The sequence below is a fragment of the Dendropsophus ebraccatus genome, chromosome 12 (genome assembly GCF_027789765.1).
Source record: "Dendropsophus ebraccatus isolate aDenEbr1 chromosome 12, aDenEbr1.pat, whole genome shotgun sequence".
Classification (NCBI taxonomy): Eukaryota; Metazoa; Chordata; class Amphibia; order Anura; family Hylidae; genus Dendropsophus; species Dendropsophus ebraccatus.
Window position 1 is genome coordinate 71,581,908 of NC_091465.1, and position 24,979 is coordinate 71,606,886.

General features: G+C 43.5%; 1 protein-coding gene across 1 annotated transcript in view; it reads left to right on the plus strand.

Annotated features, from left to right (window-relative positions):
- Positions 1-24,979, plus strand: part of SYT3 (synaptotagmin 3) — an 85,439-nt gene that overhangs the window by 56,699 nt on the left and 3,761 nt on the right. Inside the window, exon 5 of the mRNA XM_069947649.1 lies at positions 18,592-18,712. Within this exon, the coding sequence (XP_069803750.1) occupies positions 18,592-18,712 (121 nt within the window). The remainder of the gene's footprint in view (positions 1-18,591; positions 18,713-24,979) is intronic.

The window sequence follows — 24,979 nt, forward strand, 5'->3', positions numbered from 1 at the left end:
ATTTTTTAAATAAAATGGTCAATGAGGGGTGTGGGGGTGTTTTTATTTGAATAAAAATTTTTTTAAACTTGTGTCTTGTCTTTATTTCTTTACTTTTTAGACTTAGTAGTGGAAGCCGTCTAATAGACGGAATCCATTACTAAGTTGGGGCCTAGTGTTAGCCGGTATAAAATGGCTAACACTAACCCCCTATTATTACCCCAGTACCCAATGCCACCAGGGGTACTGGGAAGAGCCGGGTGCCAGTGGTCCCGGAGCGTCAAAATTGGCGCTCCTGGACCGGGCGGCAGCAGGCTGGTAATATTTAGGCTGGGGAGGGCCTAAACCAATGGCTCTTCCCACCCTGGTGTTACCAGGCTGCTGTCGTTTGGTTTTTAACCCGGCTGGTTATAAAAATAGGGGGGACCCTATGCGTTTTTTTTTTTTAAATAAATAAATAATTAAAAAAAAACGCATAGGGTCCCCCCTATTTTTATAACCAGCCGGGTTAAAAACCAAACGACAGCAGCCTGGTAACACCAGGGTGGGAAGAGCCATTGGTTTAGGCCCTCCCCAGCCTAAATCTTACCAGCCTGCTGCCGCCCGGTCCAGGAGCGCCAATTTTGACGCTCCGGGACCACTGGCACCCGGCTCTTCCCAGTACCCCTGGTGGCATTGGGTACTGGGGTAATAATAGGGGGTTAGTGTTAGCCATTTTATACCGGCTAACACTAGGCCCCAACTTAGTAATGGATTCCGTCTATTAGACGGCTTCCACTACTAAGTCTAAAAAGTAAAGAAATAAAGACAAGACACAAGTTTAAAAAATTTTTTATTCAAATAAAAACACCCCCACACCCCTCATTGACCATTTTATTTAAAAAATTCAAAGAACAACCGCTGGTCATCGACGTAGTCCATGGAATCCGACGTAATCCCCAGGATACCGATATCTGAAAAACAAAAAGGGAGAAACACACAAAAAAAACACAAACAGGAGCACAACACCCATCATTGTGAGCGGTGTTGTGCTCCTTACAGTATGCAGCATCTTTACAGATCGCTGCTTACAGTCTGACCCCCAAGGGGTTAAGGGAGGATGTATTGCATCCCCCTTAACCCCCGGGGGGCCAGACTGATGTCAGACTGCACCCATCCCAGCAAGGAAGGGGTTAACTGACCCCCCCTTCCTTGCTGGGAGGGGTGCAGTGCCAGGGAGGGGGTGGGGAGAGCTCTATACTCACCCCGATGTGTCCTCTTCGCTGGTCCGCAGCACAATGAAGTCACTGTGCTGCGGACCGGCTTATTATATGTGCGCTCAGCCGAACAGCCATTTAGCTGAGCGCACATATAATTCTAAATGTTTCTTCTAATAATATTATTGTCATAACATAATTAGAAGAAACATTTGATGTTTTCATTAAAGTAAAGTGATGATTAGTACAGAATGCTCTATTGCCGGCATATGAATTCACGGCTTATAGAGCTTCCTGTACTAATTAATATTTAATGAATAAAACACATTTTCTTGGAAATAAATTCAGTTTCGTTGGTCAATAATTTAATTCTAACGAATCCATCATTGTGCAATTCAATATACTGTCAAAAAATAAATATATAGATAAATATACATTTATTTATATATCTATTTTTTTTAACAGTATATTTAATTGCAAAATGATGGATTCGTTAGAAATAAATTATTGATCAACGAAAGTGTCTTGATTACAAATAAAATGTCTTTGATTAATTTAATATATTAACTATTAGAGGCATCGGCATTCGGCATCATTGCCGGCTATTTTTGAAGTACTCCGTACGGACCGCCTGTCAATCCTCGGCCGCATGTTCAGCCGCAAACAATGGTCTTGTTCATTTTTTACGGGTCCGTTTACGATAGGGCCGTAGATTCAGAGATAGTGTGCACTGTGCAGCCGCATATCCTATACTTCCCAGCATACACACGAACCATCAAAAATACCGCCGCACAATTACAGCCGCACATACAGCCGCACTCTTACAACGTGTGAACCGAGCCTTGTAATGTATGTTATGTCTGTGAATCGCCCCGTTCCCCGTGTCCCACCACCCCCACCCGTGTACCCGGAAGTGTTGGTGCATTATACATTACCTGATCCGTGTCGAGGGCCGTTCGCCATCTTGTGCCAAAAGTCATCTTCGGACGGACGGCCGAGTCACTGCCGCTTGTTCCCCCCTCCGCCGCGTCACAACTGTGCTCAGCCGCGATTGGCTGAGCACAGTTATGCTCAGCCAATCGCGGCTGAGCATCGGATGACGCTGCAGAGGGCGGCCGGCATTCAGGACAGTCGGAGCTGTTCGCCGTCCGCTCGAAGAAGACGTCATCCGCTGAAGATCGGAGACGGGTGTCGGCACGTGACAGGTATGTATAGCGCACCACTCTTCCGGGTACACGGGTGGGGGTGGGGGGACACGGGGAAGGGGGCCATTCACAGACATAACATACATTACAAAGTTGTATAACTGTACTGTACTGTCAGGAAATCCTGATACTTTCCTGATGACATTTAAGGCCTCCTGATCAGGATTTCCTGACAGTAAAAACTGACACGGATGTGTGAATGGGGCCTTATTCTCATTAAGTTAAGGGCTCGTACTAGACACTATACTCCACACTATACTCCAGCATTTTCTAAATCTTTGTTTCATTTGTTTTACATGTTATTCAGAATTTTTAAAAAAATCATTACTTTTGGGTTGAGGAACCAATCGTCTGCATTTCAGTGATTTCTTATGGGAAGTTTTGCTTTGGTTTAAGAGTGAATTTGGATTGCAAGCACGGTCCTGGAACGAATTATGCTTGTAATCCAAGGCACCACTATATATATATATATATATATATATATATATATGTATATATAATATATATATATATATATATATATATATATATATATATATATATATATATATATATATATATATATATTACCAGCCAGACCACTGCTTTTAGAGCAGAGTGGTCATCAAATTTTTCCCATTGCTTGCAGTCACTTGCACCTCTCCTCCATAGGCAGCATTCTCACTATGACTGGCTGGTGGCGCTGGACTTCTAAATGACGACACTTCAGGATTTACACAGTAGTTTACAGCATGACGAATCACAACAAGTTTAGAATTGTGTTATTTTCAGCAATATGTAGCAGTTTCAGTGTCAACTTACAGACTAAGTCAATGTTCAGGGCCCGTGCAAATCTAAACAGTGAAAGAAAAATCATTACCTTGGTTAAGTAGAATCATAGATTGTAAACTGTGGGATCTATACAGAGACTGGTGACTAATAACATCTTTACTTACCATTCAGAGGCGGGCAGAGTTAAATGCATCAGAATTAAAGGGCTACTCCAGAAATTCCATTATTTATTTATTTGCGATTACATTGCTTTAATAATGTTATATTAGTCATTAATAATGTTAAATTAGTCATTAAAATAAATGTTTTTTTTTTTCTTTACATAGCCACTTTCATTAAGTGGCAGCAGAAAGAATAGATAAACCTTTGTGTCGGCAACTGCAGGGCTTTCTAAGCCTTGCAGTTCCCTATCTGGCAGAGCAGGGGATCAGAAACTGCAGGGCTTAGACAACCCTGCAGTTCCCAACACGAACATTGGTGGCAGCAGAGGAGCCTGTGTCTCCTCCTACTGCAACCAGTCAAGGGAAGTGGCTATGTAAAGAAAAAATATATACTTTTATATTGATTAATGATGTTACAAAGTTATTAAAACAATGTATTAGCAAAACATTTTATTTATTTATTTATTTATTTATTTATTTGAGTCTCCAGTATACCCCTTTGACATACACAATACATTGTAGACTTACAGGTACACATGTGACTATTGGATCTGATCTTAGCTGTATACAGATATGAAAATTTTAAGTGAGTTGATATATGCCTGATGCCAGACATCCAGTATTACATGGTAATGAGGGATGACTTGTTTAAAAGCCAATTTTTTAAACACCCTATGAAGGCATTTGAAGGGGGAACATTCAGGACCCTCATGTATTAACTAGAGTATCTACAAAGAGCATCTTTTACTTTGGAGGACCCGAGGTGGCTGTATTACACTGACGGCTTAGTGCTTTGAGTGGGCACCCTGTAATCCTTCATTTCCCCTGTGGTGTCACTGCAGGGCGACTAAACACTTCCATTTTGACAGTCTACAGTAGGGATCCCATCAGCAGGACATCTTGTGATCAATGTATCATCAGGAGACCAATCTAACCTAAAAGGATTGTTCAAATTGGACAAACCTTTCAAATGTTTTACCACAATGGGGTCTATTACAGCAGTAAAATATTTTACAATCAGAACATACTAATTACGGGTCCATAGATCTAGCCATCAGGTCAGGGCACGATGAATTAGGTCAGACAGTTTTCCCAGTAATGTATGTTATGTCACGTACAAAGGGCCGATCTGCTGTCAATAACTTGGCCACACACTGGCTTTTACTGACCTCTGACCTCTGTCCATCTGTTTCAGGAATAGTTCATTAATAAATCCCATTGACAACACCAAAAGAACAATTTCAACAGATGTATTATTGATTTCCCACACTCTGTGAGGATCCTGTCTGCCTTACCTTAATAATGTATTAAAGAACTGGTAGTAACCGGGCCCTACAGAATAGATAGATAGATAGATAGATAGATAGATAGATAGATAGATAGATAGATAGATAGATAGATAGATAATAGACAGGAGATAGATAGATAGATAGATAGATAGCAGAGTTGGGAATATGTGTGCATGCATCTTGAGTCTGTCTGCCTCCTACAAAGGATCCACACTGTACTTGAAAGGTAAATCAAGGCTTTTCTCCTATCTCTTACCACCCATTAAGTTATGGACAAGTAAATACTTTTATTCTTACCATGTCTATAGTACTTAATGTAATCCCCTCTCGCCACTTCCTTTGGTCAGCTTCATTATCTAAATCAATTCACACCATACACCATGTCATGATCCTTTCTGCAACTATTTAGTCATCATTATCATAATTAGCAATTCATTGCTTAGACCAGGGCTGCTTTGTCAAGTAAGCCCTTGTTTGCTGTGATAAACTCTTTTTCCCTTTTGCTCACATGGGACCTTATAAACCCAATGCATCAAAAACCTCCATCTCCCCTCACATACCATCTATAATGCTGTACTGAAGGCCATCCCCTGCGTCAGTGCTAGTATTGTAGGGATTGTAAGTAGGTACTGTCCTGTGATTGGCCAGAGAAGTAAAAGAAAGGACGTCCATGTGTGAGTACTGCTGGAAAATAATTCAGATCCCATTCCCAGAAATAGAAATAGCTGTGCACCATGGAGAGGACTTTCAGCAGTAAGAGCCCAAAAATCACATTGTCACCATTCTAAAGTATTAATATAACCAAACACTCCATGTTCCACTTTAAATACATTTTTTTCTAATGATACATTCTCTTTACATATACTGAATGCTATTTTACATAATGAACTATTGTTGTTTTTTTTTGTTTGTTTGTTTGTTTTTTGTTCTTTTTCCCAATATTGGAAGGCTCTCATTCATTGCCTTGATTTGAGGCCATTGAGGCATAAAATATGATTTATAAGACACCATAAGCTTTCGCTCTCTCTCTTAGATTTTAGTGTTTAAAGGTGTTTTGCATCACAAACTCTTTGTTATTTGTCACATGAAGGGAGATGAGCTCCTCCAAGCCTGTTACTTCAAGGTGACATATACTCTTCTTCTTCATGTCACTTCAGGCTTTACCGACACAGCATATCTAGTATAATGATATGCACATGATATGTAAATGAGCATCCTCGAAACAAAATATTTGTTTTCTACAGACACATAGGACATGCTGCTTTACGATATGTCTACACCCCCCCCCCCCCATCACCTACATCTTTATGGTTAGGTGACTACATTTTGTGAGCAGTCTCCAACGTAAAGATTTTAAATTGCACATAAATTACCTGCCGTAATTGATGTGCAAATTAATTTGTTTGCACTCGGAATATTTTCATCTCATTATGTCTAGAAATCACCCAGTGAATCACAAGACGGGATGTGTGGAGGATTTTCAAGCGCGTCAATCAAATCTTCTTAATCTTCCAAAATTGGAAAGCTGCTAAATTATTTGCTGACATAAAACTCTTGTCTTGATGGGGAGGCTGTATTATAGAGCTTTTCTAGGGGGGGGGACACATAGATGTGGAAGTTGTGACAGCACCATCTCTATTCAGCCACATGTAGCGTGCAACCCACACAGTGTGAACAGAGGCATAAGGGTGTTGTATGTGGGCGGTGTGGCTGCCTCCTGTTGGCTTGCACTCCACCCATGTCCCAAGGGTGATATAAAAAGAAATTATTTGGCTCCTATTTTCCCAGTTGTAGGCTTATTGTTAGCCCAGGAGAGGCCATTGCTAGTGTGGGAATGCTAAAGTAGGACCATGTCTTTGAGGACGCTTTAACGTGGTAACATGGTATCCTCTATTTTACCAAATAGTTTCCTAAGATCTAGAGATGAGCGACAAGAAGGGCAAACAGCAACCTATAGGTGCAAGTGCTTACCATACATACTCCCCAGATATACACACAATAAAAACCTGCTCTATAGATATTAGAAAAAATTAGGATCTTAGTAGAGATGAGCGAACCTCGAGCATGCTCGAGTCCATCCGAACCTGAACTTTCGGCATTTGATTAGCGGGGGCTGCTTAACTTGGATAAAGCTCTAAGGTTGTCTGGAAAACATGGATACAGCCAATGACTATATCCATGTTTTCCACATAGCCTTAGGGCTTTATCCAACTTCAGCAGCCACCTCTAATCAAATGCCGAAAGTTCGGGTTCGGATGGACTCGAGCATGCTCCTGGTTCGCTCATCTCTACTAAGATCCTAATTTTTTTCTAATATCTATAGAGCAGGTTTTTATTGTGTGTATATCTGGGGAGTATGTATGGTAAGCACTTGCACCTATAGGTTGCTGTTGCCCTTCTTGTTTTTTTGTACCATCTGCATTATATATGCAGGGCTGACCTTAGGATAGGTCATTTAAGTGCCCTTCTCTTGGCCATAAATTCTCTCACATTTTAGGCATCTTGCTTCAGCACAAATAGTAGTTAGGTCTAGAGATGAGCAAACCGGGTTCGGGTTCTAGTCGATCCGAACCCGAACGTTCGGTATTTGATTAGCTGGGGCTGCTGAACTTGGATAAAGCTCTAAGGTTGTCTGGAAAACATGGATACAGCCAATGGCTATATTCATGATTTCCACATAGCCTTAGGGCTTTATCCAACTTCAGCAGCCACCGCTAATCAAATGCCAAACGTTCGGGTTCAGATCGACTCGAGCATGCTCCAGGTTTGCTCATCTCTAGTTAGGTCCCCTGTGCCCCTATATCGTACATAGGCCAGATTCTACCTATTTAATCGCTTGGATGCCATTGTCAGCATGTAAGCATGTATACACAGAGAGAGGGGTCTCTTTGTAATCGTATTATGGCCCAGTTACACAAATAAAATGTGCCATGGGATGCTATAAAAGCTTATGTTACAATAGGAAACTACTGCAGTGTATTATATCAACCATCACAAGATCACAGGCCTTATGTGATTTTTTTTAAGGTAATAAAAAAATGTTATACAATGTAGCTAAAATAATTTTAAAAAATCTTTAACGTGTGAAAAATTTTATAAAAAATTACACTAACCTGGCATCACCATAATGTGTTATATAAATGCATTATTTATCCCATATGGTTAACACTGGGGGGGGAGGAATCCAGAATGAATGTTTTTTGTGCATTGGTCAATTTTTATTTTTTTAAATGCAGTCAAAAAGTCATAAAAAACCAAATCACAACTACAGCTGATTTGCCAACAAACAAGATGCCCCACCCCCTTTTTTTCCTGCCATACAAAAGTAGTAAAATTCAATACAAAACTGATTCTGTTGGATATAAATTTTGTATTGTTGTGGAACTTGCTGCCCCCCCCCCCCCATGTCAATTAATTTTGTCAATTTTCATCTGTGGTGACACTGCAGGGAACACGTGAGTGTTGATCTCCCTGCTGCTGCACCTCAGGTGAAAAGGGAGACACTATTACACAGATTAATAGGGCAATTGGTGAGGGTCATGAATAGGTTTGGGCTCCCATTTACCTTTTGCAACAATATTTTAAAATGCGTTTTCTAAACTAGACAATCCCTTAAAATTTTAGTATATAGGCAGGTACATACAAGCGTAGAATATACTGCATAGATGGAATGAGGACCTGAGTTTACTATATCCTCTACTCTTCTTTGAATAGTTAGTGGAAGAATTTATAGCGTAAATAAATACTTATACCATTTCTGTTCTCTTTCACCCTCCTACTCGATGGGAATACTTGTACTGGAGGAAAATAGTCGCAAAATGCTCAGTTACAGTGCGGCTTATTAGTATGCTGCCAGTTTTTGGCGGAGGAAGAAAACTTTTTATCCTGGAAGCCACTTAGGGAGCGTCGGCATTGGTACGCGGCTGCGTTATCCCGCTTGGGGAGGCCTGCCACTTCGAATCATCATTCCAAAGACAAAAGACAAGAAAAATACACATATCTTACAATTATAAAGAGGAGATGGCGCCTCCTGGTACGGCTGCTTATTGTACTGCCGCACATTGCTGCTCTGGTTTGTTAGGGAAGTGTTTAATATTTTAGCACTTTGCCTGTATTTGATGCATATATATATATATATATATATATATATATATATATATTGATGATTTCCCACATGGCCATGTCTGAGATAAGTGAAGAAGAGAAGGAAAACATAAAAAGGACAGAAATCAGTGACTGCTATGGTCTGTGATATAAAAGGACCCTCGCTGTGTTGCCTGCTGTTACTGGGGGAGCCCAGTACTAGGTTCAGGGGGAGTTCCCTACTAGATACAATGTAAGTAGCATCAACCCATGTGCATTTAGCCTCCCTAGTGGTGGCAGATGTACGATACTTAAAATAACTAATGACCTTGAACACGACAGCGCAAGCCATAAAAGTGCAAGCCATGACTGCAAGTGCAAGGCCTCATATCACTGCCAGCCATAGTATCTTAGTCAAAGTGACAGCTACAATACCTCACTTTAAAAAGACCCAAAGTAGTAGCGACCAATACTGATACTCTCCTTACCAATAACACATTGCACCCATTCTGATGCCTTCCATGTCCTTTCTATACTTCCTGGTCCTTATGGGAAAAAGGATTTCTGCAGCCAATCACTAGCTACAATAGTGACCCAATACAGCCAATGATTGGCTGCAGCGGTAACATGTCTGTTACAAGAGGGAACTGACAGTATAGAGACCCAGAAAGTACTTAACCAGGAGAAGCAAGGAACTGATAGGGAGAGTATAATTTATTTTATTTTTATAATCATTTTTTATTCTTTTGCTTTAGTCAGAGCCATGTTTATAGAATTTAATAACCGTACTTATCCACTATAAAAGTAGATTTGGTCCATTAAAGTCAGTGTGCTTAGTGGGAACATGTTGCAGTATACATCAGTATTAAAACCTGGTATGAGGAGCCCCCAACAAAGGGGCAGAGCTATAGGACCTCCAAGGACTGCTGTGTAGAAACAGTATTATGCAAAAAAAGAGGTCCGTGCAGCCTCAGTTGTGAGTCTCAAAACACAGGAATAACCAGATATTCCTCCAGGGAAGGAAAACCTGTTGCCAATGGGTACCTCCCAGTGGGGAGATCACCAAACCACCCTGATATGTAGCCCCTTAAGTCCCACTCGGTTGTGAGTATTGGAACATAAATATGGAAATACCAGGGTGGCCCCTTTTGCGGCAAAATCAAAGTTGCGAGCATTGTGAAGTCCGCGTGGAGCAGGATTCTGGCTAAAGGGGGCAATGAAAAGTAGACCAACAAAACACAACAATCACTGAGCTCAGGGAGATCAGTGAAAAAAATCCAATGGAGTATTCGCTCAAGAGTCTCCATTGATACATTGCCCCCTATAAATGTAAATATGCAAAAAAGGTACTTCCCTATTACTGTTCCAATATTCATAACCAAGTGGGACTTAAGGGGTTACGTATCATAGTGGTTTGGTGATCTCCCCACTGGGAGGCACCCCTTGGCAACAGGGCTTTCCTTCCCTGGAGGGATATCTGGCTATTCCCGTGGTTTGAGACTCGCAACTGAGGCTCCACAGACCCCTTTTTTGCATATTTAAATTTATAGGGGACACTGTATTAATGGAGACTCTTGAGTGAATACTTCATTGGATTTTTTTTTACTGATCTCCCTGAGCTCAGTGATTGCTGTGTTTGGTTAGAAACAGTAATAATTTTAAACACACAGATGCTCTCCTGATAGCCTCACTATTGCAATGCGTCACTGGAGTCCTGAGCTCTTACATAAGGTAACATCTGCTTGACCTCTATTATTTGGTCTCCAATGCGCTTTGTCTTGAAATGCGCTTGCATACAAATCAGCAGCGGCTGAAGTGAGTCTGTTCTCCCCACAGCGGCATTGGTATATAAATACTGGGCAATATAACAAGATCCTAATGTCACTCTATACAATAGTATCCGTCTTCAAGATCCTCACAGTAAAACGTGTGCAGATCACCGGCCGCCCATTCATTTAGCCTTAGACGCTTTACCTTCAATCTTTCCTTCTACCTAAGGTTAGTGCATGCTGAAATATTTATACCAAGTCATATATAATATATCACGGAGCCCAGGTGCCTATTATGTTAGACTATTGTACTGCTTCTCTTGAAACATCTTCCTGTCTGTTGCTAGGAGTGCAGAACCAAAAAAAAGCAGTGCCATAAGACGTAATGTTCCCTTATATTGAGTTATCAGCCATAGGACGTAGCAGATGACGGGTGATTATTAGGGATGGCAGCGCTGGCGGATCCTGAGGCTACAGTTACCTGTCCTCAGCTCACTTTTTCTACTGGTAAAAAAAGCATTCTGTACGTGAACTAGGAAGATCTGGATGACTATTGTGATATGTCACATCAACTCAAGAGTATGTGGAAAGTGCAAATGTGGACGAGAAGGAAAACGATAGAAAAGCTCATTTGTAATAATACGTGCAGACAAGCAAAGCTGCATCAGTGAGTGATGAATCAATGGATATTAATATCCCCATTATTATTATATGACACCTACGGGAGTAACAATAACAAATAAAATCACAGAATAGACCAGGATACAAGGGATTATTACTCCTATAATCTCTTGTATCCTGGTTTTCTGTGAATGTCAAGATGTGTGACGTCACCCCTGTTAGGGTGAGACCTTAAATTAGTCTCCTCAGATATACCTGGGTGCTGCCTAATCAAAAATGTAATGTGACAGACACATGAAAGCAACTTCAGTGTTCAAGCTGATCTACTTTATTAAGTGAAAATCTCAGTTCCTATCTTTACAATAAAGGTTAAAAAAATAGGAGAACCCCATTTAGCCGCAACAACATTTTTTAAAAAAAAAGTCCAAAAAAGTCCCATCATTGTCCCAGCAAAAAAAAAAAGTCCCATCAGCTGTCCCATCACTGCACAGTTGTGAAGAAAAATGTTGGCGACTCATTGGGATTCTTGGTGTCCAAGACCGTGCACCCCAGTGCTGATGTCTGGTCCTTTAATTATGGGCAAGGGCAGTACATGTCTGTTACTGCCCATTGGTCAACATTCCCCCAGAAGATCATCAGAAAGTTAGCGCATTCTTGCCACTGTCACCTCCCCGGTGCTTTAGGGGTCCAGTTCTGCACAAGTTCTGCCTCAACCAGCTTGAAACCATCCAACCTGCCCCGGTGTCTTACCAACCTGCCCCGGTGTCTTACCAACGATGTCAGGCCCGGCACTCTCTGGATGTCCTCCATTTTGTGAGCCTGGGTAACCAGAGCCACAGTGGGCATGAGCTCCTCCAGACCATCAGTGAGTAGATATGAATGGCTGACCCCACATCAACTAACGGTGGGAGGAACATTGTCTCTGCAGTGCTGCAGAGAGGGCTGAGTCATACACCTTGTATGGCACATGTGATAAACCTCATAGTGCACAGGTTTCTTTGAACATTTCCTGCCAATTGTTGATCCCTTTTGAGGACGCGACTCTGTTTGTGAGCAGGCATGACTATGGGATCAACGACATCATCCCACTCGTCTGTGTTCTGGAAAGTGCGCTGAACAACATCATCAGCGAGGATTCCCAGGCCACCACTCCAAGGCTGAACATCCTCCTCCTCCTACTACTCCTCTGTCAATTGTCTGTTCTCAACCATACTGGCCTGGGTGCAATCAGGTACTGCCGCCTCCAACTTCTCCTCAAACAGACTGTTCTCAACCATATTGGGCTGGGTCCAGTCATTTACACCTTGGCTAATTTTTTTCACTATTTAGCACTTTGATTTTTTCCACTTTTTTCATTGTAATAGGAACTCTAAGTAAACGAGACTATACCCTATCAGACTTCCACTATTGTAGCTGCAATTATTCAACCGTTGTAGCAAGGTTTGTTTTAGGTTTGATTTGTACGAATCTGAATTTCACAAAAGTTCGCCGGATTGAAACGAACCGAACTTTTCAAAAGTTCGCTCATCCCTAACGCTCATACCTATGGGGTTTTGATGAGGTTTTATTATGCAGTTATTTAGGTGAATCATAAGGGAGAAAAATTATAATGGTGAAACTACCTGGGCTGGTAGCCACATGCAGCCAAAATGTGGCAGCCAATCATCGCTTGAGTTTGCCTGCAACCTTGTGTGGTGATTGGCGGATGGATTTTGGGCCACATGCAGCCAATAACCTACATGGTTTCAAACAAAATGTAAGTACACAGACATTGCTTTGTAAAAATAATAATAATAATAATAATAATAATAATAATAATAATGTTTCATGGTCTAGATGAGCCTCAAAATGAAAACATGTATGGCCACTTTAAGGGGTTCAATATATATATATTTTTTCTTAAATTTTACATCCTTCTCAATGTAGCTGTGAAGTAGAAAATGATGCAGTCTGCTACAGCTTGTCTTGCACGCAGATGGGTCCAGGCTTGCCACATATTGTAGAAGGGTTTGAAAATGGATAAAAATTAAAGTGTCACTGTCATTATAATTTTCAAAATCTAAATCAACAGCAAAGTTTGCAGTATACATTCATTATTTTATTTTTTTTTTGTTATCATGCTGTAAAACAAAGCTGTACTTACCAGAAATCCAGGTCCAGTCTCCTGAAGGCAGATTTTCTGACTTGTGCTGGTTAAAAAAAAAAATAGACTAAACACAGGAATTCCGGACAGTACAGAGAGTCACCGCTCAGTGTGTCCATAAGTCACGTGACTGCCTTCTATGTGAGCGCTCAGATGGTCTGGGATATACTTCTCTTCCTGTTTTCTGACTGTTTCCTGTTCTTTGAGAAAAAAAAGTTCAAAAACAGGAAGTGCAGTGTTTTCCATGATAACTAAAAAAATAATAATTGTGAATTTCAAACTTGCTTTATATCACATCTACTGTTGATTTAGATTTTGAAAGTGATAACGACAGTGAGACTTTAACATTGCCAAAATACAGCATTTCATTTATTTACATTTATTGAGAGTGTATACTCGCTTGTATTGCAATATATAGCAATTGTCAAGAGGGTACAAACTGTAGAGTGCAGCCATGTGAGAAGGCCCGATGCTGGTTGGTGTCATCCTCTTGGTTGCTGACTGTCAAGACCCTGTACAGGACTCCATCTCAAGAGGAACTATAATGTTAGCAACAAAGTGGGAGGATGGACCAAGGGTCAAGGAAAGAGGAAAACAAATACAACACCTGTCTGTCCTTTTGTGGCACCAGGGCATCGTGAAAGACAGACACAGGTGTAAGGGTGAGGGACAGCCGTTGCTTTGGAGTCAATGATGAGGTCTTTGCGCCACCCTGGGGTCTCCACAAAAAAAAAGGTTAAAGAGCTGCATAATAATAAGGGCTACTTAATAATAATGGAAACGCTACCATGGCCAATGTTTTTGTAGAATCCTTGGGATTTCAGTAGTGCAGTTTTTGCTGGGTCACCAGGAGCTAAAAGAACCAGTCCACAGTAGTGCATGTCACCAGGCAACTTTGCAAACGATAGAGAATCAGCTGAGGCACAGAGTTTGCAGCAAAGTTGATATGTGTGGCTCAAAGTTAATCTGTGATAGTCTGAAGGTGTTCTGGGTTAGTCTATAAGATGTTTGGGGTACCTGAAATGATGAGATTCCACCACCAGTAGTGTAAAAGTGTCCAAACATGGCCCAAGGTCCACAAAGCTTTCAGATGCTGAGAGACACTGGACTAGATGTTATCCTCTCACACTACAAGAAGTGAGTGAAGTTGGAGTTTGACTCCTTTAGGCCAGGGCATGGCTGGTATTTAAGAGGGGTCTCTTGCTCTTTAGTTCTTTGTTTATACATGTTTCTGGGTAGATCTTGATAACTAGCTCGGACTTTGTATACTCTTCCTTCTCTTATCTCTTCACAGAAGGTGGCCCTTTATTCTCTGTAATTGTCAGACCATAATTCAACCCTCAGTTATTCCTCTCTCCGTCCACATGAGCGTTCAGCATGACCATGTGTCCCTATGAGAAGGGGATGAACAAGCCGCAGCCTGAATGCTCTAGTGCCCTCTTATCCCTACCAAAACAAAAGCGTTGGGTGGCAAAAATCCAGCACACCCGACTCTTGTCTCCACCAACACCATCTGTCTGAGGAGAGTCAGGAAGGTGCCATATACCGTCGTCACAACCTGCCAGTGGTGGCTGAGGTTTTGGACGTCTTTTTTACCATATCCCCATCTCTCTGCTCTTTTTTGCTACAGTTAATAGGTTGCATCTTCTTGGCATTCATAGCGTAAAATATATCTGTAAACTGGGATTTCTGCTCCCTGCCTCCTCCCCGCCCCATAATACATCTATAAAGTAGAATTGATAGGCGATTTCATTATAAGACAATTGGCTGGCAAGATTCCTCCTGAGTATCCTGGGGGACTGTGTGCACATCAGTATTTCTGGATGTATTTTGTGGGATTGTGCAGCTTTTCATGTGCTGACGTCTGGTTGTGAGCTCGTGTCTAGTGAGACTAGTCTGTTCTGCGGTTTTTGTTTCACATCACAAATGGATTTGTAGCGCCACAGATCGCTGGCTGTGACAAGCCATACATATTTATCAGGTTGGAATTGGGACATGGTTGAACGCAGACAGGAACACTGGCTACAGATACGGGAAACAGACAGGGAAAACAAAACCGTTTAATGTATGTTCTCCTACAAACAGGGAATCTTTCGTGCCAAGGAATGACTAGCTGGTTTACTAAACTGGCAAAAACTAACAATGCAAGCACCCAGAGCAATGACTGGTGCCTTGGAGTTAATGGTTGGCCTTGGAGAAGGTCCACTCAGCAAAACTTCCAGTATTCTAATAGTTGGACCAGTAACAGTTGGACTTGTTAGGCTTGTTGTGGCCACTGGTAATATGGTTAATGACATTGAGATATATAGTGGAGAGAGTTCTCCAATGGAAATTGGACTCTCCACAATCTTTGTGTATTTTTCCAGATCTCACAGGTTGATGTTGGGCCTGTCATTATACAGAAGACATGGTCATGCACATTGAAATTAAGTTATCTCTATCAATGTCCTAGAGGAACTGACATACTAAATGTGGCCATACACCTTCAATAAGTGACCGCTGAATGATCATTCGGCCATCAGTTATCTCTCCCGACCAGCTTGTGGTTTCCCCATACACAAGTGTCATTGTCATCATCATTCCTGTGTTGTCTATGTGGAGGGAAGGACTAATCTGCAGCAAGACAGTCTCTAGTTCCCATATGCCTTAGACTTACAGTAGATTGGCCATACCCACCATTTGCGGGTGTGTGTTGATTTTTCATCATATCCAACCCCTATCACCACTGATATCATCTGTCAGTGGATGCTCTTAAAGGATCAGTCTATGGGGGCAGCCCAGCAGTTTCCTGAAGTCTGCCATTAGGGGAGATAAGGATCAGACATGTTGGATTTCAAATGTTGAATAATTCTTCCAGCCAACAAATATCTGTCAATGGCTTATTCCTTACTAAAACAAACTTCTCCAAGAAAACATGTTTACGTGTAACTGGGAATACTATCCTTTGGGTTGACTAAAGGTTCTCTAATTTATAAAACTTAAAGTGTCCATACTGTGGAATGTTGTCAACGTTCATGCGGTTCAGGGAAGAAAAAGAGCGCTGCACCTCACACCTATGGCTGATACTAGTGCCCCTAGGCTAAATAAAAAAACACATCAGAATTTTGTGTATGAATTGATCAAGCCATACTGCCCCATATACCATCGTGCAGGTATCTGATACACATAGGTCCCTACACTAAGTCCACACCGTGCCAGTCAGTGGCTACCAACCCCGCAGGCGCGCACAGTCAGGGAGCGGGGGCCATGGGACGGCCCTGCGACCCCCATGCCACAGGACCAGACCCAAAAACACCCCACCAGAACCCGGCCTGCACCGCCGGCGGAGAAGGTCGCCCCCAAACAGCACAAGTCTGGATGAGGTATTGCGCTCACCATAGCTGCTGCAGACAGAATGGGAAAAGACAGGAGGGATTAAAACCATGTGCACTCAGGTGTCTACTGCTAATTGCGGTCATGTGGGTCTCACCAGGAGGAGTGCAAAACACGGAGAAAAGAGAGAAACAAAATGCGGTTCAGGGAAGAAATAGAGCGCTGCACCTCACACCTATGGCTGATACTAGTGCCGCTAGGCTAAATAAAAAACACATCAGAATTTTGTGTATGAATTGATCAAGCCATACTGCCCCATGTACCATCGTGCAGGTATCTGATACACATGGGTCCCTACACTTAGTCCACACCGTGCCAGTCAGTGGCTACCAACCCCGCAGGCGTGCACAGTCAGGGAACGGGGGCCATGGGACGGCACTGTCAACGTTCATGTGTTGAGCATGGCAAGATGGGACATAAGCTTCCGCCGGTGACTGCTTAGCTACCCCAAAAACAAAAAAGGACTGGCAGTTGAAGGCTGGTCCCACCAAGTGAGGTCATCTGTTCTGCTTCTAAGGTGTATGGGGGCCATTAGATTGCATCTTTTTTATACCTTGTCAGCAGTCAGTAACCCTGTATTAAAGGGGTTATCCAGCACTACAAAAACATGGCCACTTTTTTCCAGAGACAGCCCCACATAGTCTCCAATTTGGGTGGGGGTTTTGCAACTTAGTTCCATCTAAGTAAATGGAGCTTAATTGCAAACTATACCTGAGCTTGAGACAAGAGCGGTGCTGTCTCTGGCCATGTTTTTGTAGGGCTGGATAACACCTTTAATAAAATACTCAACCATAAAAGAAGCCTCCAGTTTTTAAGAAACTTTCATTTTAATGGTTTTAATAGTTTTTCTCTCAATTGTAAAGAACCCTGGAAAGATGGATTTAGAGTGACCTTACACATCCCCATTACCACATACAGTGATTGCCTTGTACATTTTCTTTACTTTAACTACATTTCATTGGTACATAGTACAAATGCTTAGCAACTCACAGTTAGCCCGAGAAAGTGGACAATTACTGATAAAGTGCAAATAAATTACAGAAAAAGTAGAAACATAGATGATTGTCGGAAATAAAATCACTGGTCCATCTAGTCCGCTCCTATATTATTATAATCTCAGGATACCAGGTTTTCATTCACTTACTGTAGATGTACTAACCACATCTGTTGGAATATGACTCAGAAGCTAAATGTTCAGAATATCATCCATGAGAAACATATTAGGACTTTCGAGCGGCTTTAATTTTGAGTGACCAAGGCAAGACTTGAACTCACAATCCCCAGCACTAGAGGCCAATGTCTTATCCATTTGGCCACTGGGCCTGATGCCTAGTGGTTTTGATAAATTCATATAGTAATTGTGATATATACTATAGCCTCATCCTTAAGTTACCCATGCACCTTTGATATTGATTGGCCTTCCACACCTCTTGTGGACAGGCGGTGATTTTCCATTACGTCCGACCCCTATCACCACTGACATCATCTTCGGTTCATAGTCAGGAGAGCACCATACACCTCAGAATGACGTGGATCTAAGGTGTATAAGGCTCTTTCGACCATCCAATGACAGATGATAGTGGTGATAGGCGTTGGATATTATGGAAAATCACCGACCACAAGTGGTGGGTATGGCCAATCCAAGTTTAAGACGTATGGGAACTAGAGCTGTCTTGCTGTGGTCTACTCCTCCCCTTCACATAGATAACACAGGAATGCTCGACCTTGCCGAACACTTGTGTATGGGGAAGACAGGAGCTGGTCGGGAGAGATAACTGATGGCTGAATGATCGTTTAGCCATCAGTTATTGAATGTGTATGGCCACCTTTAGTACATCCTGTTCCTTTAGGACATTGATGGAGATGTGCAAACATCTAGTGAAGTGTGTATACCTTGTGTTCTAGTTTTCCTTTAACTGATTTCATTACAGAATGTTTTTGCTGAACTTTCCCTCTTGCTATAAAACCAGGAAACATTTCATTGTCTTTTTTGCCTTTCAAGGAGAAAGCCGACTTGGGTGAAATCAACTTTTCGCTGTGTTACCTCCCAACTGCAGGCCGCCTTACTGTCACCATCATCAAAGCAACCAATCTAAAGGCAATGGATCTGACCGGCTTCTCAGGTGAATTACTGCGCTCATGTTTAGTCATAAGTTCTACACATAGTGGCTTCTCCCCGCTAGTGGGTCGGGGCTAGTGGGGACCACCCTGATGGCTTGTGGTTTGAGAAGCTGATGAAGGGTTCCCTTTAAGTAAAGTTGGTTTTAACATTACAGTTATGCAACAGAATGAAACTTGCGGTACGCTGTAGATTATTTTTACTAACCTATACTAAATATTTCATGACCTAAACAATCAGCACTAGAGCGACGACAGAGGAAGTAGACAGAACATTTCTGAACCCTCTCGTAGAAATGAAGCTGCCTGTGATTAATAATTGATTTTCATCACTTTGGTATTGCTACTGCGTCTGAAGTCAAAACAACAGATTTAAAGATTGGAATTTTGCTCATATTAATCATGATCTGAAACTGGCGAAACTGTGTTCTTCGTGTTCTTCCAGCTTTTGTCTTATTGGAAACACCAGGAGGGGTAAGGGAAGAAAAGGTTTGAGGATTGGTAGCGCATATCCGCCTTGTGATTAGATTCAAAAGAGTTCTCAAACATGGAAGATAAAAAGTTTCCTTTGTAATTTATATACTAGGCCAAAACTGAGAATGGCGCTCCTAGACATCGTGGTGGCATTCAACCAAGGATTGTCTATAGCAGTATTGGCTATACATCAGCAATTACAACATCCCTTACATGTCTTTATATTATGTTCCATCTAATCTCCTCCCTACATTCAAAGTTCAGCCTTAGGGTACTATTAGACAGGATGATAGGGACCCGATAACAACTGTAAACAAGCGCCGATCTGCTAGATTGGCGCTCGTTTACTGGGCCTATTACACGGCGCGATAATCGTGTAACAAGGGCTGCAAGGACATCGTTACCGACGTCCTTGTAGCCCTTGCTTAAACTATATACTTTACCTATCTACACTCCAGGGCTGCTCCTGCGGTCCGCTTCTCCCCGAATCCCGCGCACTCTAGCTTCAGAGCGGCCTGTCAGCTGACAGGCCACTCAGCCAATCTCAGGCCGCCGTGGTCCCGGCCTTTGATTGGCTGAATGGCCTGTTAGCTGAAGCTAGAGCGTGCGGGACCCGGGGAGAAGCGGACCGCAGCAGCAGCCCTGGAGCGTGGATAGGTAATGCAGATCCTCAGTCGCCGGCCGCGCACCGCTATTACACATAGTGGTGCACGGTCGGCGCCCGACAATTATAGGTTCTAACCTATATCAACGATTAACCGATGACAATGATCATCGGCTGATCATTGTCTTTATTACACGGAGCGATAATCGGCTGAATCGGGCTGATTCAGACGATTATCGTTCCGTGTAATAGTACCCTTAGGCTACACTCACACTGCTATTTTGTCTCCTGTTTCACGGTATCCATTTTTGAATATTCAATTTAAAGGGGAAGTCCAGTAATTTAAAAAAACTGTCAGCTAACAGCGGCAGCACTACTTACCTCTATCCGTACCCGTGAAGTGCCGCCCCACCGCCTTCCAGACCCCCAGGAAGGGATTTTTCCCCGTGCCTGTCTAGCCGTGGGGCTCTGGGAACTTCTTCTCACCCGACGTCATGCCCCAGTTGATGGACAGCCCACTTAGCCAATCAGTGACTGGAGCAGCGTTCTGCCCCAGTCACTGACTTGCTGAGCGGGCTGTCAATCAGCTGGGTCATGACGTCGGGTAACAAGAGGTTCCCAGAGCCCCGCGACTGGACAGGCATGGGGACAGGTGAGTAGTGGTGGTTATTATGTTCCCACCTCCTTGTTTTTTTAAAAAAAAAACATTGCAGCACCGGACTTCTCTTAACCCCTTAGTGACCGCCGATACGGCTTTCTACGGCGGTCACTAATGGGCCTTATTCTGCTGCCATCAGCTTTTTACGGCGATGGCAGAGAATAAGGCTGCGGGGCCGGGACGGCCCCCACCCCATCCCCCCGGCTACCGGAGGTAGCTGAGGGGTTGGGGCAGTGTGTGAGGTCCGTCCCGGCCCCCCCCCTTACCGACGATCGCCGCTATTAACGTTATAGCGGCGACCGTCGGTAAATGAGAGTACCGGTGCCGCCGCCACCTTTCATCTCCCCCCGCCGTGAATCTACGGCGGGGGGAGATGAAATAAGTATCCCCCAGACCTCAGATCAGCCCCCCCTAGTGCCCCGATAACTAACCCCCCTCCCCCGGCGGCCATCATTTCCAAGATGGCCGCCGCTATCGCTGTGAACCGACTAACGTCGGTTCACAGCGATTAAAAGGTTAAAATGAATGAAAGCCCCATGCTCTCCGCCACCGGAGGTAGCGGAGAGCATGGGGCAGTCATCGGGGACCCCCCTGTGGGGTCCCGGTACAAGCGATCAGCGGTATATACTATATACCGCTGATCGCTTGTGCCATGTGCTCCCGGCACTTTTTATCCCCTGTCACCATGAATGATTGGTGACAGGGGATAAAAAGTGATGTCCCCCCACCCCCCAAGTCGCCCCCCACCCCCCCTGTCACCCCCGTCCCCCAGTCACCCCCCCCTTCCCCATATACTCACCGGATCGACGGAGCTCCTTCCTCCTCGACGTCCTGGCTGGTTATGAAGTGCGCATGCGCTTCACAACCAGCCAACTCTGAAAATTTAAGGTGACAGAGACCAATTTGGTCTCTGTCACTGAACTATGATTACTGAGATAGAAAATATCACAGTAATCATAGTAATACAGTGAAAATGAATATGTAAAGTACAAAAAGTGACAAACATACAAAAAAATAAAACACACACTTTTTATTATAGTAATAATTGCAGTTTACTCCCAAATTACCCCTAACCCCTCCCCAGATTACCCGTAACCACCGCACGTTGCCCGTAACCACCGCACGTTGTCCGTAACCACCGCACGTTGCCCGTAACCACCGCACGTTGTCCGTAACCACCGCACGTTGCCCGTAACCACCGCACGTTGTCCGTAACCACCGCACGTTGCCCGTAACCACCGCACGTTGCCCGTAACCACCGCACGTTGCCCGTAACCACCCCAAATTGCCAGTGACCCCCTCCAGATTGCCCGTAACCACCCCAAATTACATGTACCCACCCCAGATTACCTATAAGCACTTCAGTTTATCAGTAACAATCCCAGATTGTCTGTAACCCTTCCAGGTTGCACATAACCCCCCCAGGTTCCCCGTAATCATGCCAGATTACATGTAACCCCCCCAGATTGCACGTAACCACTGCGCGTTGCCTCTGACCACGCCACAATGCCTCTGACCACGCCACGATGCCTCTGACCACGCCACAATGCCTCTGACCACGCCACAATGCCTCTGACCACCGCACGTCGCCTCTGACCACCGCACGTCGCCTCTGACCACCGCACCTTGCCTCTGACCACCCCAAATTGCCAATGACCCCCTCCAGATTGCGGTGCCCATGTCAGATTACAGGTACCCACCCCAGATTACCTATAAGAACTTCAGTTTATCCGTAACCACCCCACATTGCCCGTAACCACCCCACGTTGCCCGTAACCACCCCAGATTGTCAGTAAGCACTGCAGGTTGCGCGTAACCACCCCACGTTGCCCGTATCCACCTCAGATTGTCTGTAAGCACTGCAGGTTGCCCGTAACCAGCCAACGTTGCCTGTAACCACCCCAGATTGTCTGTAAGCATTGCAGGTTGCCCGTAACCACCCCACGTTGCCCGTATCCACCCCAGATTGTCTGTAAGCACAGCAGGTTGCCCGTAACCAGCCCACGTTGCCCGTTACCAGCCCACGTTGCCTGTAACCAGCCCACGTTGCCTGTAACCAGCCCACGTTGCCTGTAACCACCCCACGTTGCCTGTAACCACCCCACGTTGCCGTAACCACAGCAGGTTGCCCGTGACCACCACACGTTGCCCATAACCACCACACATTGCCCGTAACCACCCCGCGTTGCCTGTAACCACCCCACGTTGCCTGTAACCACCCCAGGTTGCCGTAATCACAGCAGGTTGCCCGTGACCACCCCATGTTGTCCGTAACCACCCCAGATTACCTGTAACCACCTCAGGTTGCCCATAACCACCCCTGGTTGCCCGTAACCACCCCACATTACCTGTAATCTCATTTTTTTTATCTTATTTTAGTAACTGCGCTATTCTAATAACCATTACTAGCTGCGGTTTTGCTCCTGTAAATCGGCGCTCCTTCCCTTCTGAGCCCTGCTGTGTGCCCATACAGTGGTTTATGCCCACATATGGGGTACCGTTGTACTCAGGAGAACCTGCGTTACAGATTTTGGGGTACGTTTTCTCTCCTGTTCCTCGTCAAATTGAGAAATTTCAAACTAAACCAACATATTATTGGAAAAATTCGAGTTTTTCATTTTTACTGGCCAATTTTGAATACTTTCCTCTAATACCTGTGGGGTAAAAATGGTCACCACACCCCAAGATGAATTCTTTGAGGGGTGCTCTTTCCAAGATGTGGTGACTTTTGGGGGGAATCTATTCTGCTGACACTACAGGGGCTCAGCAAACGCACCTGGCGCTCAGAAACTTCTACAGAAAAATCTGCACTGAAAATGCTAATTGGCGCTCCTTCCCTTCTGAGCCCGGCTGTGTGCCCATGCAGTGGTTTATGCCCACATATGGGGTACCGTTCTACTCAGGAGAACCTGTGTTACATATATTGGGGTGACATTTCTCTCCTGTTCCTCGTGAAATTGAGAAATTTCAAACTAAAGGAACATATTATTGGAAAAATTCGAGTTTTTCATTTTTACTGTCTACTTTTGAATACTTTCCTCAAATACCTGTGGGGTCAAAATGCTCACCACACCCCAAAATAAATTCTATGAGGGGTGCACTTTCCAAAATGGAGTGACTTATGGCGAGATTTTACTCCGCTAGCACTACAGGGGCGCTGCAAACGCACCTGGCGCTCAGAAACTTCTTCAGCAAAATCTGCATTGAAAAAGCTAATTGGCGCTCCTTCCCTTTTGAGCCCTCCTGTGTGCCCATGCAGTGGTTTATGCCCACATATGAGGTACCATTGTACTCAGGAGAACCTGCGTTACAAATTTTGTGGTACTTTTTTCCTCTTGTTCCTCGTGAAATTGAGAAATTTCAAACTAAAAGAACATAATATTGGAAAAATTTGAGTTTTTCATTTTTACTGTCTACTTTTGAATACTTTCCTCTAATACCTGTGGGGTCAAAATGGTCACCACACACCAAGATGAATACTTTGAGGGGTGCACTTTCCAAAATGGAGTGACTTTTGGGGGGGTTCTATTCTGCAGACATTACAGGGGCTCTGCAAACGCACCTGGCGCTCGGAAACTTCTGCAGCAAAATCTGCATTGAAAAAGCTAATTGGCGCTCCTTCCCTTCTGAGCCCTCCTGTGTGCCCATGCAGTGGTTTATGCCCACATATGGGGTACCATTGTACTCAGGAGAACCTGCGTTACAAATTTTGGGGTACTTTTTTCCTCTTGTTCCTCGTGAAATTGAGAAATTTCAAACTAAACGAACATATTATTGGAAGAATTCAAGTTTTTCATTTTTACTGTCTTCTTTTGAATACTTTCCTGTAATACCTGTGGGGTCAAAATGGTCACCACACACCAAGATGAATTCTTTGAGGGGTGTACTTTCCAAAATGGGGTGACTTATGGGGGGTTTTCTCTCTGCTGACACTACAGGGGCTCTGCAAACGCACCTGGCGCTCAGAAACTTCTTCAGCAAAATCTGCATTGGAAAAGCTAATTGGCGCTCCCTTCCTTCTGAGCCCTGCTGTGTGCCCATACAGTGGTTTACGCCCACATATGGGGTACCGTTGTACTCAAGAGAACCTGCATTACAAATTTTGGGGTGCTTTTTGTCTCATATTCCTTTTGAAAATGAGAAACTTTAATCTAAACGTATATATTATTGGAAAATTTAAATTTTCAATTTTTTTACTGCCTAATTGTGAATACTTTCCTCCAGCCCCTGTAGGGTTAAAATGCTCATTATACCCCTAGATTAATTCTTTAAGGTGTGTAGTTTCCAAAATGGGGTCACTTATGGGGGTTTTCAGGATACCAGACTTCTAAATCCATTTAAAAAAAGAACTGGTCCCTAAAAAAATCAGTTTCACGAAAATGTGATAATTTGCTGATAAATTTCTAAGCCCCATAACACCCTAAAAAAGTAAAATATGTTTACCAAATTATGCCAGAATAAAGAAGACATATTGGTAATGTGACTTAGTAACTAATTTATGTGCTACGACTTTCTTTTTTTAGAAGCAGAGAATTT